General features: G+C 49.4%; 1 protein-coding gene across 5 annotated transcripts in view; it reads right to left on the minus strand.

Moving 5' to 3' along the window:
- Nucleotides 1-1,473: 1,473 nt before the first annotated feature.
- The window catches only part of LOC105473204 (kazrin, periplakin interacting protein), a 1,227,585-nt gene continuing 1,216,285 nt past the window's right edge, over nt 1,474-12,773 (minus strand). For all 5 annotated transcript variants that reach the window (XM_011726865.3, XM_071100389.1, XM_011726867.3 and 2 more), the window contains 2 exons: nt 7,318-7,432; nt 1,474-5,025 (listed from right to left, as the gene is read on the minus strand). In XM_011726865.3, the coding sequence (XP_011725167.2) occupies nt 4,861-5,025; nt 7,318-7,432 (280 nt within the window). In that variant the 3' untranslated portion in view covers nt 1,474-4,860. The remainder of the gene's footprint in view (nt 5,026-7,317; nt 7,433-12,773) is intronic.

The raw sequence follows: 12,773 nt of genomic DNA on the forward strand, positions 1-12,773 counted from the left end.
CTGAGGTGGGAGGATTGCTTGAGCCCAGGATATTGAGGCTTCAGTGACCTATGATCCTGCCACTGCACTCCAGCCTGGGTGACAGAGCAAGACTTCATCTCAAAAGAAAAAAAAAAGAGAGAGAGACTTAGACCACAATGACACTTGGCGGAGACACTTGATGGATTATTTAATTCATGTCTGTCTTCCCCACCAAGGGGATAGTGGTTGGGCAGGATTTTTTCACCTGTTTGTCCCCAGCATCTAGCTCAGGGACTGCCTGCCTGCCTGGGATGGTCTTCCCCCAGGTCTTTGCAAGGCTGGTTTCTCAGAATTTAGGTCTCAGCTCAAACATCCTCAAGGATCCCCCACCCTCTACTTGAAATCCCGATCACACTTGTCACTATCTGAAATCAATCACCCTGGCCACTGGTGTGTTTCTTATCTCCCTTCATGACCTGTGTAAGTTCTCTCACTGGATCTCCAGCACCAAGGACCGGCCCTGGTTCCCAGGAGGATTGGCTAATACAGTATCTGTGGTCAGCCTAGAGAAACTGGCCGTCCTCAGTCTGTCTTTTAGCGTCTTCTAACTTTCTCGTGTCCTCCCCATGTAATACACACTTCCAGAGTGCTCAGCCCCTGCCGACATGAGCAACGGGCAGGGCGTCCGACTGGGTTCCTGCCCCATGAGAAGCACACAGCCTGGTTTGTGGAGGTGGGGCTCCATCAGGGCTGTTCGGATACCTGAGTGGAGCCCACAGACCAGCCCCTACCTTGTGTGGTTAGGGCTGTGCTAGGAAGGCCCATCTGTGTGCCATGACCTTGGAACTCGACGTGAGATCGCTGGACCAGCAGCAGCACCTGGAAGCTTGTTGGAAATGCTGATCTCAGGTGGGACTCCAGAATTCCCACACTGCACCTGCACTCCCCAAATACCTCCCCACCAGACGATCTGAGGGCTTGGGGCAGCCCGAGGAGCACCTGCCAGGCTGCCTGGGGTCCCACCGCTAGAGATCCAGCCCAGCAATCTGAAGATGTAAGTGCCCCCAGGAGGAGTGACAGAGTGACACAAATGACACAAGGGGAGGGGACTTGTCAGGTGTCCCCTCCTACTGCAAGTTCCCAGGGCAGAAGGCAATGCCCCCACAGGGACTTTTCTAGACACTCCGAGTGCACCTGAATTGCATTTTGAGTGATGCTACCTGCTAAGGTAAATCCTATGCTGGGAGGTGGGAGGAGGGGAGTTCACTAACATTGCAGGCGGGGCGAGGGTTGGGAGAGTGTGTAATTGTGAGGATGAGCCTGGGATTTGGAGGGAGATGAACTGGGTTTGGGTCCCTGCCCTGGGATGTCTTAGCTTTACAAAGCTGGGCAAGCCCCTCCACCTTTCCGATCTCAGCTTCTCCATCTATGAAATGGGTTCATAATCTCACAAAGAGGCTGCTGGCAACACTAAATGAGAAAACACAGAAAAAAGCCCCCTCCGCCATAAAGTGCTGTGCAGTAGTATTTATTGTTACAGTGTTAAAATTCACTCTCGGGGAAGTGATTTGGGGCCACGGCCCTAGGAACCGCGTCTTTGTTCAGAGCCATCCCATTTCCTCCGCAGCCACAAAAGGCCTGCGTGTGTCAGGGCTCGGGAGATTCTCCTCGCTGGCCAGCCATCGGCAAGAATGCCAGACTCAGAGGCTGCCATTGCCCACAGGGTTTCTTCTCCTTTCCATTCACAGCAGGAAGAGCCCTCCGGAGCCTCGGAATGCAGAGTGGAAGTGGTGGTGCCCAGGACGCATGGGCTCTGATGGGAATGGGAAGGTGGGCCTGAGCATGTGCCTTCTTCCCCCCAGGTTTGAGAGGCCTGGGTGCCCCTGGAGGGAATGCTGAGGTCACCTCTGGCCAAACCTTCCTGTTCTGCCAGGACCCAGCCCTGTTCAGTGACGTCAAGCTTTTGGATCCCTGTTCTGGGGCCCTCCTCCCTGGCCGGGCTGTGTAGAGACGCCCTTCTCTCCACTTTACTGGGTCCAGATTATTGTGTGGCTTCTCCCCTCCTCTGCAGCCTGAGGTCTGAAAACAGCGATGCTGACAGACAGACAGATTTCTCAAAGAAAGGTCCCGCTCAGCCAAGGACAAAGGGGCCTCGCAGAGGCTCCTGGGGGTGAGAAAGCTGAGAGTCTACCGGGCAGGTGCCCTCTGCACCCACAGGTACAGGCTGCAACAGCTTTCCAAGAAGCACATCCACTTCGTCCCCAGGTCCGGATGCCACATCGCCCTGCAGGGACCAAGACCACACTCGGGCTGCTCGGACAGGATGTAGCGGGCCACTGTCCTGGAGCTGGCCCCTCTGTAGCCTGTGACAATCAACTCGAGTCTCTCTGCCAAGTCTCCGCCTTCTGTTCTTGTCCACCCTTGAAGCAGAGTTGATATTTTGGGTTTTTCCAGCAGACAAAGCTCACCCAATCTGACACTGTGGAGGTTGTTAATTTAACAACCAACCCATCCTCATGTTGAGAAACCAGCTCCAAATGCTCATCTGGCTGTCAGGGATGGGGAGCCTCATGGATGAAAGAGGGATATGATGGCATAATTTAAACCAAAAGAGACATTGGCGATTGCCCGTGTTGCCCCAGGCCTGCTGGCCTCCTGCTGTGAATGTTTCATGTAATTCCATCTCTGCCAGTGACCCCCAGTTGTCCACTTGTCCCCAGCAAGATCGAACCATGTAAGTGGCCATTTCTGACAACTTGGGTGAACGTTGGCTTCACATCATCAGCTCTGCGTTCAAGTGCCCTGCTACGATTCTGGCTCACTCTGCAGGAATAAGTGCCTGCCTGGGCGCGCTGCCGTTGCTGCCTCCCAAAAGGCAGATTCTGGGGTCCCAGCTCATCCAGGCTAGATGTGGCGTGGGAGTGACCTGTGGCACCAGGTTGGAGGGAGGTCTCACCTCTCCTTTCTGAACTGTGGATTGCAGCTTCAGGATCCTATGAATGAGGCTGAATGTCATGAAGATAATGGAATTTGGAGTCTCAACAAAGCCAAGCCACATGCCAGAGATTCGCCACCTGGGGCCCAGGATCAGAAGTGTGTCCTTAGGAGGCCAAACATCCACCTGTCTACCAGCTAGACATTTGGTCTCAGATAGCAAGAAAGGCTGTGGTTAGGGGGAACACCATGGTCTTCGGCATGAGAGAGGTGTAATTCTCAAGTTCATCAGAGCTCAGCTTCCCCCATGAGAGGAAACAATTTGCCAGGTTGAAGAACACATGCTTTGAGGGTTCTCAGAGGCTGACACCTGTTGTGCGTCTTGGAAACTCAAGCCCCAGTGCAAACGGCCTCGAAGGAGATCAAGCATCATGGTTCCAACAAGAGACTCGCTTTGATACCCGATGTGTAAGTAGAACAACAATGCATCCGTCCTTCCCTAATCATCACGTGGCTGTCATCCGGTCAATGAACTCAATCCCGAAGGCTTGGGTCAAACTGGTTTTCAAGGCTGTGCTCATGGGATTTATATGTTTCTTGAGCCCTGTTGGGGGCCTCTTGGCAGGTCTGAACATTAAACATTTCTTTTCCTCCTTTTGCACGCTGCTCCAACCAAAACAGTTGGAGAGAACTAGCTCTATGTCATTTCTGTGTTGTAAATGGGAAGTTAGCTACCCCATAACTTCCCATTGTCTCCTGAGAGGTTACAAAGTGTGTTACAGATATTAGCAAGTGTTAATCCTCATGATGTCCCTGGGAGGGAACCAGAAGTATCATAGATGAAGACATTGAGGCACAGAGAGGTGAGGCCACTGGGAAGAAGCCACACAGCATAACAGTGGCAGGTCAAGAAAAGGGCTGGGGTTCTCGCCACCAACACTGAATGATTTTGCTCTGCGGAGTTTGTGTCTCGGTTAGGACATTGGTGAGCTATGTCACCTATGTTTCAGGTGACAGGGACATCACAACAAAGGTTTGTTGGGTTAACAATGTCAAGCATTTCCCTGCCCTAGACCCCAAACTCATCGCCACACTCCATACCATTGTCATTGGGTTCAACAAAGCCAAGTCACAGGACAGAGATTCACCATATGGGGCCATCGGTCATCCCTGATCCTGTTGTCCCAATAGCTTTCATTCTGGTGATAGGATATCTGCATCTCCTAGAAATGTGGCTGCTAAGCCCCACCCCTGCACAGATCATTCACCGGCCCCCCACTCAGTGTAGCCACTCCTGGGAGGATCAGCGAACAGCTCTTCCATACGTCCACCCCCATGTGTCACAGAGCTTTTCAGGTGGAAGGAAAGACCAGCCCCCATTTTGCATTCTCCCAAGAGAGATTCAGCGAGACAAGTCAGGACCCAAGTTCTCAGTCAAGGAGGGTAGGGATGCTGCAGCCGAGAGTCCCCCAACCCCCGCCCTGTCCGATGTCTTAGCAAGAGGCAGCACTTCCTGCACCGGCTCTGCCAATGCACTGGGTGCTGGTGTGTGGGGTTGGGGTCTCCGTGTTCCCCCAGAAGGGTGTTTTGGGAAACTGTGGACCTCTTCCCACCTTGGCAGCTCAGTTTAAGGCTCCAGGGACTGCTTGGCTGCTCCAGTGATGGTCACTCTGAGGTGAAGCCTGTGTATCCTGGATGGAGGCAGGGCTGGACACTGTGACAGGTCCTCTGGGCCAATCTCCAGTTGAGCAGGAAAGTCCGTGGCCCACCCAAGACAGGTGGGCTGGTATCTTCTCTCTCCTGGGAGCTGTGGAGCTGAAACTACAGTCTGTTGGGATATTGCCCAGGAGCAGGGGACATCCTCAGCCTGCGGCTGCTATGTACAGTGGGGACGGCACCTGGGGCCATCTGGCTTCTCTTCCTTCCTGGGTCTGTCACGTAGGGTCTGGTGGAGCCACCAGGTCCTTACACATTGGTGACCTCCAGGCTGTTGTAGCCTTCCAGACGGCACTGTTCCAGCCTGCTCTGGGCGTCATCATCTCCGCAGTCTTCGTTTTGAAGAGAGCCATAGTCATCATGGAAATCGGGATCTTTGCTGCTGAAGCCCCTTCCTATCTTCCCCAGGGGCAGCTGAGAAGACAAGAATGTGATCAAAGGACAGGAAGAAGAGAAACAGGAATTAAGAATGAAGTTCTGGGAAAGGTCTCCAATTCTAATTGCTGTGTGATTGAGTAACTCACTTAACCTGTGTGTGCTCCCCCTATTAGTAATAATACTCCCTGCTCAGGGAGGCTGAGGGGAGTCTGTGAATGACCATTAGGGGAGAGCTTTGTGTCCCCCCGCCCCCGGAAGGATTCAGCTGGTTACCAAGGTGAGGACAAATATCATCGGTCTGATTATTCCTGATTCACAAAAGCCTCCTTCTTTCCTCCTTGGTGGGTGGAGAGTTGAGGAAGTGTGTCCTGGAGACTACCTGTGAGAATGTCTGAGCAGGCCCGTGAGGTCTGACTGCACTCCCAGTCAAGGAGGAATATTCTAGACACCTGGTGTGGCTGATTGTGCGTTTTGGAGACTCATAGACCCAGGTTCAGATCCCTGCTCTGCCACTTCCCAGCTGTGTGACCTTGGACAAGTCACTTCTCCTCTCTGAGCCCATTTTCTCAGCTACAAAATGGGAATAGTAGTTTCTAACTCCCAGGTTTGTTGTAAAAAGTAAAGTCCCACCAGTCTGGCCAACATGGTGAAACCCAGCCTCTCCTAAAAATACAAAAATTAGCTGGCCGTGGTAGCGAGCTCCTGTAGTCCCTGCTACTCAGGAGGTTGAGGCATGAGAATCACTTGAACCTAGGAAGCAAAGGTTGCAGTGAGCTGAGATTGCGCCACTGCACTCCAGCCTGAAAGACAGAGTGAGACCCTGTCTCAAAAAAAAAAAAAAAAAGTCAAGTCCCATGTGTAAAGCACATAGCAAGTGCTTGCACTGAGTAAATACTTGATGACTAGTAACTATTATTATCACACACAGTAGGCCTTCAAAATACCTCTCTTAACTATTATTATCACACACAGTAGGCCTTCAAAATACCTCTCTTAACTATTATTATCACACACAGTAGGCCTTCAAAATACCTCTCTTAACTATTATTATCACACACAGTAGGCCTTCAAAATACCTCTCTCTTAACTGTTATCACACACAGTAGGCCTTCAAAATACCTCTCTCTTAACTGTTATTATCACACACAGTAGGCCTTCAAAATACCTCTCTCTTAACTGTTATTATCACACACAGTAGGCCTTCAAAATACCTCTCTCTTAACTGTTATTATCACACACAGTAGGCCTTCAAAATACCCCTCTCTTAACTATTATTATCACACACAGTAGGCCTTCAAAAATACTTCTCTCTTATTGCACACATCTCTGTGTTAAAGTAGTCACATTAGTGCTTTGTAACTCTTTATTTGACTGCGTTTCTTTCCAGACCAGTGTTTCCCGATCTTCTTTTTTTATTATTATAGCTCCCTAAGGAGACTTTTTAGACAGTTTTTTCCTAATTGCACCCCTGCTGTGAAATTTTAATGCCACAGACATACTACGCCTCTGCTTGTGTACCATATGTACATTTGTGCTTTTACATAGAAAGAATAAGAATTTTTGCCACTGCCTCCACCCCCAACCTCCACCAAAACAAATTTTCACTCCTTTGGGGGCAATATTAGTCCCAATTACTAGAATGCATGTTCTAGAATGGAGCTTCTTAAGGGTAAGGTGGCAATGTATTCACGTTTATGAATGAATGGGGATCATGCATTCTTCAAATGGAAGACGTTTTGGATTACCCAGTTCTGCCATCTGTGTCTGTGCATTTCCACTGAGGAATCTGTGTCAGTTGGAGTCTGTGCAATCGGACCTGAATTGCATGTGTTTTCATACTGTTTGGTTGGAATCACCAGAGGTTCATCTTTGCTATTGGTCAGGTCACTAAAGTTCCAAATTGAAATCAGTGATCGGGGCTCAGAGTTTGGGGCTGCGCTGGAACCCTCTGGGCAGCCTGGCTGAATGCAGGATCCACCTCACCCCAGAGATCTCCTTTTCCAGGAGGCCAAGGTGGGTCCCAGAATCCGCATGTTCAGTAATAGTCCCAGGTGACTCTGATGCAGGCGGGTGAGACCTGCATTTTGAGATCCAGGCGCTACTCGAAGCCCTGCGGGGGCTTTGTGCACTGCACCCAAAGCATCGTGAAGGTTCCTTGAAGGTACATCCTGGATGCCCCCGTGACCCGGCCTGGCACTCCACCTTCACACGCCAACACAGGAGCCACAGAGCTCCTGGGAGGAGGAAAAAAGACCTGCAGCTGGGAGGAGAAAAAAAGACCTTTCCCGAGCGTGCAGGACCCACAGGCAAACCCGTCGAGTGACTTACCCGGCCAGCTTTGTACTTGAGGCCGCTGCTGTTCTCCTCCTTTCCTGCCCGTGTGACGCTGGAGGCCCTGCCAGGGGGCGTTCCAAAACGCTCAGCCTCCCGGATGCCTGTGGAGCTGGGGAGAGGCCCATTTTGAGTCAGCAGGGGAGGCTCAGTCACTTCCCCAGAGACATACACACGTCCATTGGTGACAATGACCAGAGCTGCTGAGACCGACTGATTACCTCTCACATGCCATCCTTGTGCTCAGCACTTAAGAAGTGTGATTCTCACAACATGCCTGGGACTTGGGACTGCCAGCCCAGCATTATGGACAAGGGAAAAGAGGCCAGAGACAGCAAGCAATTTGCCCAAGACGACACAGCTGTAAGCGACAGAAACAGGCCTCCGATACTCCAAAGTCTTGCTCTTAAGGTACTGCGAACCTTACTGCAGCAGACTCGAGATGAGTATCTCAGCATGATAGCTAATTAGCTGTGCTTGGAGAAGCATGAGGAGTCTCCCCTGCTCAGAATTTGCAATCTGTGTCGCCCACCTGACTTTCTGCCTGAAATTGCCCCCATGACTCCCTTCTTTGTGCAAAAGCATTGAAGCTTCTGTTAGAATAGGATTTGGCCAACTACAGCCTGCCTGCAGGTCAAATCCAGCTGGCAGACTGATTGTATAAATAAAGTTTTATTGGAACTCAGCTGTGCCCATTTGCTTGCGTGTTGTCTATGGCTGCTGTCTTGCTATAAGGACAGAGTTGTAGACTTTTGACAGAGATCATATGGCTCTCAGATCCTAACATATTCACTATCTGGCCTTTCACAGAAAAAGTCTGCATATCAATGCTGTGGATAAACAGAGTTGGGACGAGAGGCCTGGCCTGGAGCCAGAAGTCACCACGGAGGTAGACTCATTAAAAGAAATGAAACTTCTAGGCCGGGCATGGTGGCTCACGCCTGTAATCCCAGCACCGTGGGAGGCCAAGGCGTGTGGATCACTTGAGGCCGGGAGTTTGAGACCAGCCTGGTCAACATGGCAAAAACCCACCTCTACTAAAAATACAAAAAAAAAATTAGCTGGGCATGGTGGTGCACACCTGTAATCCCAGTTACTCGGAGGCTAAGGTTGAACCTCAGGAGAATCACTTGAACCTGGGAGGTGGAGGTTGCAGTGAGCTGAGATCGTGCCACTGCACTCCAGCACAAGACCCTGTTTCAAAAAAAAAAAAAAAAAAAAGAACCTTCTAGCATCCTTTAAGCTGCCTCAGAGAAGTTCTTCGTCTTCTGGGGCAAATTTTGCTGAGAAAGTTCAAGGGAGGGGAGTGGTGTGTAGGAGACAGCACTGATTGAATGGCAAATGAGCTACGTTCTCAAACCCACGGGTTCCACAGGCTTCCACATAACAGGGAGGCCCTTGCTCAGTGGTGGGTCAGGAAATGAGGTCTTCATGAATGGCGCCCCTCTCCTCCACCTGGAGACGAGATTCCCCAGGTCTGGTGGGGAAGCAGCTGTAATTGCAGAAGCCACAAAATGTAAACTCAGGCAGCTGGCTGTTTGCTCTCTGGTACAGAGGGGTGCTGGAGCCCCAGCTCATGGAACACAAGCAGTCAAATGAGCCTGGGAGAGCCTCAGGGGTCCCATCTCTTATTTTCACTGAAGAAGAGACAGAAGACCAAAGAGGGGGTATGTCTTGTCTGAAGATACACAAGACACCCAGTGGCAGGGGTGGAAAATGAACTTGGGCCTCTGGGATCAAGGTCTAGACCACGGCCTTCCCACCTTGGGATTTAGGGTAGGACAGTGGTCGTACGTGTGGGCTCCATGTCAGCAGCCTGGCTTGATGCCTTAGCATAGCCTGGGCTGTGTGCTGAGCAGAGTGGGGTTAATAACAGAACTTCCTCCTCAGGTCACTGTGAGGACTAAATGAGGGGATACACACAAATACACACACACACAAACACATATGCACACACAAAAACATATACACACAAATACACACACACACAAATACACACACATACATATACACATATACACACACATACACACAAACACACATATACACACAAACACATATGCACATACACAAATATACACATAAACACATACAAACACAAACACACAAATATGTACACAAATACAAACACATATGTGCACACACATACACAAACAGACACATGCACACACAAATACACACACATACACACAAACATACACACATACAATATGCACACACACAAATACACACAAATACATACACAAATACACACATATATATACACATGCACACACACATATACACACACAAGCACACATACACATATACATATATACACACATACACAAACATACACAAATACCACCTAAACATGCACACATACACAACACACATATGCACACACATACACAAATACACAGACACACAAATACACACACATACATATACACACATACACAAGCATACACACACGCATACACATATATACACACATACACAAAAGCACACACATACACAAACACCACCTACACATACACACATACACACACACACATATACACACATACACAAACATACACACACATACACACAAACACACAAATACATACACACACCCATACACAAACATACACACACACATACACACAAGCACACACACATGCACATACACACATATATACACACACACACAAATACACACATACACAAACATACACAAACATCACATACACATACATACAGACATACACCTACAACACACATATACACACACATACACAAACACACGTATACACACAGACACACAAAAGTACAAACACACACATATGCACAAACACACATACACACAGATAATACACACATATACACACAAACACATACACAAACATATACATACACACATATACACACAAACACATATACACACATATAAATACACAAACATACAAATACACACATATCTACACACACACACACACACATACCCATACATATACACACACACAAATATTAAGCTCTGTGTAACAATAGCAAGAGTAATTGCTACAATTACATCTTACTGTGGCCAACCAAGGCTTTGGGGACACAAACCTGGTCGGAGTTCCTGCTCAGCCGTTCCCTCCATATGTTCTGGTGCAAGTAGAACACCTTACTGGGCCTCAGTTTCCTTATCTGTACAATAAAGTCCAGTAAGCAGCCCTCGTCTTTTTTCTTCTCTGAGCAAGGGTCTCGCTCTGTTGTCCAGGCTGGAGTGCAGTGGTGCAATCTTGGCTTACTGGGCTCAGGTGATCCTCCCACCTCAGCCTCCCAAGCAGTTGGGACTACAGGTGCATGCCACCACACCCAGCTAATTTTTGTATTTTTGGTAGAGACAGGGTTTTGCCATGTTGTCCAGCTCCTGGGCTCACGTGATCTACTGGCCTTGACCTCCCAAACTGCTGGGATTACAAGTGTGAGCCACTGTGCCTGGCCAGCCCTGGTCTAAACAACTACCCTATCCATAGAAAGTGGTTGTCTTTCTGTAGACAGAGAAGTACGGCATGACCTTGGCCTCCACTGTGCCAAAATATCCTCCCTCCTCATTTTTTCCCCAGTGGCTGAAATCCCCCCATCTAGGCCTTTGGATTAAATCCCATGAAAACATAAAAGCTCCAGGGATAAGCCAAGCACAGGGCCAAGGTCTTTGGAAGCTTTGAACTGACCTGTTAAGTATTTCTAGTCACTTAGACCTCGAGGAAATGGTACATTGGAAGGAGCACTTTTGATGAGGGAACGTTGTGGAGAATGGGGCATCTCACTGGAATCTCCTGAGGCAATGCAGGGCACCCCGGGCACTAAATCGGCATTGTGGTGCAGGAAGGAAGGTTGGGGAGTGAGAGTCAGCCTCTGCCAGCTGGGCCAGCTTGAACATTGAGTCTCAACCCATTAACCAAGGATTTACAAGGCTGGAGAGGCACAAGACGCTGTGCTGGAGAAAATGAATGGAAAGGAAAGAGTACTCGAGGGCCACACTGTGTGCTGGGCACACTGTCAGCTCCTTGCCACGGTGGCTGAGCAAACCCTCTGCAAAGCCCTGGGAAGAAGGGGTGATCATCCTTACTGCAAGCTGAAAAAACCGTGGCTCAGAGAAGGTAAGGTTTTCGCCTAAAATCACACCGATGATGGTGGAGGAGCCAGAATGCAGCCTCAAAGTCCCCGCTGGGCCCCATCGCACACAGGCCCACGCCTCTGGGCACTGAGCTGGTCCAGTGATGGGTCAGGGATGGTTTGAGGGTGGGGTGGGGCAGAATCTCATATAAGCTCAACGTGTCCTTCCACCCGCATTCGGGTGGCCTGCTGAGTGACCGGAGAATAAATGTTTTCCATCACCCGTGTCTTGGGAAGCCTGTCGGCCAAGGAGGTGGGACAGGTGACAAGGTTCTCTTATTCTTTGTGTTTGAGGGTCAAGTCTATTTGAGTTTGTAATGGAATTGTTCTTCTCCATTGAAAAGCTAATGAGAATGCTGGAGCAAACTGACAGAAGGGGACTCCCAGGCAGCTACTCCAGGGAAATCGTTGACTGCATGGAGATTCTTCTGTCTCCAGATGAAGGCAGGGGCAGAAGCTCTCAGTTCCTGCTGGGCATCTATGTATCAAGCAGGCTGCATACAATTTGCCTCCCTGAACCTTTGAAACAAAGCTACAAGGTCGGTATGAGTCATATTCCCGTATTATAGAGGAAGAAACTGAGGCTCAGAGAGGTAAAACCTAAAACCACTAGCTCATGTTCAACACAGCAAGAAAGCAGTGATGCTGGGACTCGAACCCACATTGCAGCCATTGCCCTGCAGAGGAGGAATGGGAGGCAGCAGTGGTGGGGCTAAGGGTGGGTTTGGAATAAATCACTAATATTTATATTATTGGATGTCTTACAGTGTACCGGTTCCTTTGCCAATTGCTTTATACATTGTCTTACCTCATCTTGCCATCAACTCTTTGGGAGGCAGATACTGATTACTATACTCATTTTGCAAATGAGGAGAGTACAGTTCAGAGAGGTTAAGTAACTTGCCCAAGGTCACACAGCCAGGATTAGTGCTGCTGGGGTTTGAACTTTGGTTGCCTGGGGCTAGAGTGCCACAAGGCGTTCTGGATGGATTTATGTCTTCACTTAGATGTCTGTGAAACCAGTTTCTTGCCTGGAAGGGAGCCAAAGCCTTTCTTTGATGAGCAGAGACCCTCAGAGATCTATTGAAAAAGGGAAAGAGAGAAAACCTGGAGTGGAAGCAGGCCCTGGGCTGGAACTCCACACCATCCACCTATGAGGTCTTCACCCATCTCTGTAAGCTTTGTGAGAGCAGGACATGGATCACTCAAGTGCCTGCGCACAGCAGGTGTTCAATGACTGTGGAGGGTGGCTTTTATGGCAAGAGGGGCCATAAAAGATCAGCTAGATCCCAGGGGAGAGAGATCAGCTCCAGAAAGAGCTTCTG

The sequence above is a fragment of the Macaca nemestrina genome, chromosome 1 (assembly GCF_043159975.1).
Source record: "Macaca nemestrina isolate mMacNem1 chromosome 1, mMacNem.hap1, whole genome shotgun sequence".
Taxonomy (NCBI): Eukaryota; Metazoa; Chordata; class Mammalia; order Primates; family Cercopithecidae; genus Macaca; species Macaca nemestrina.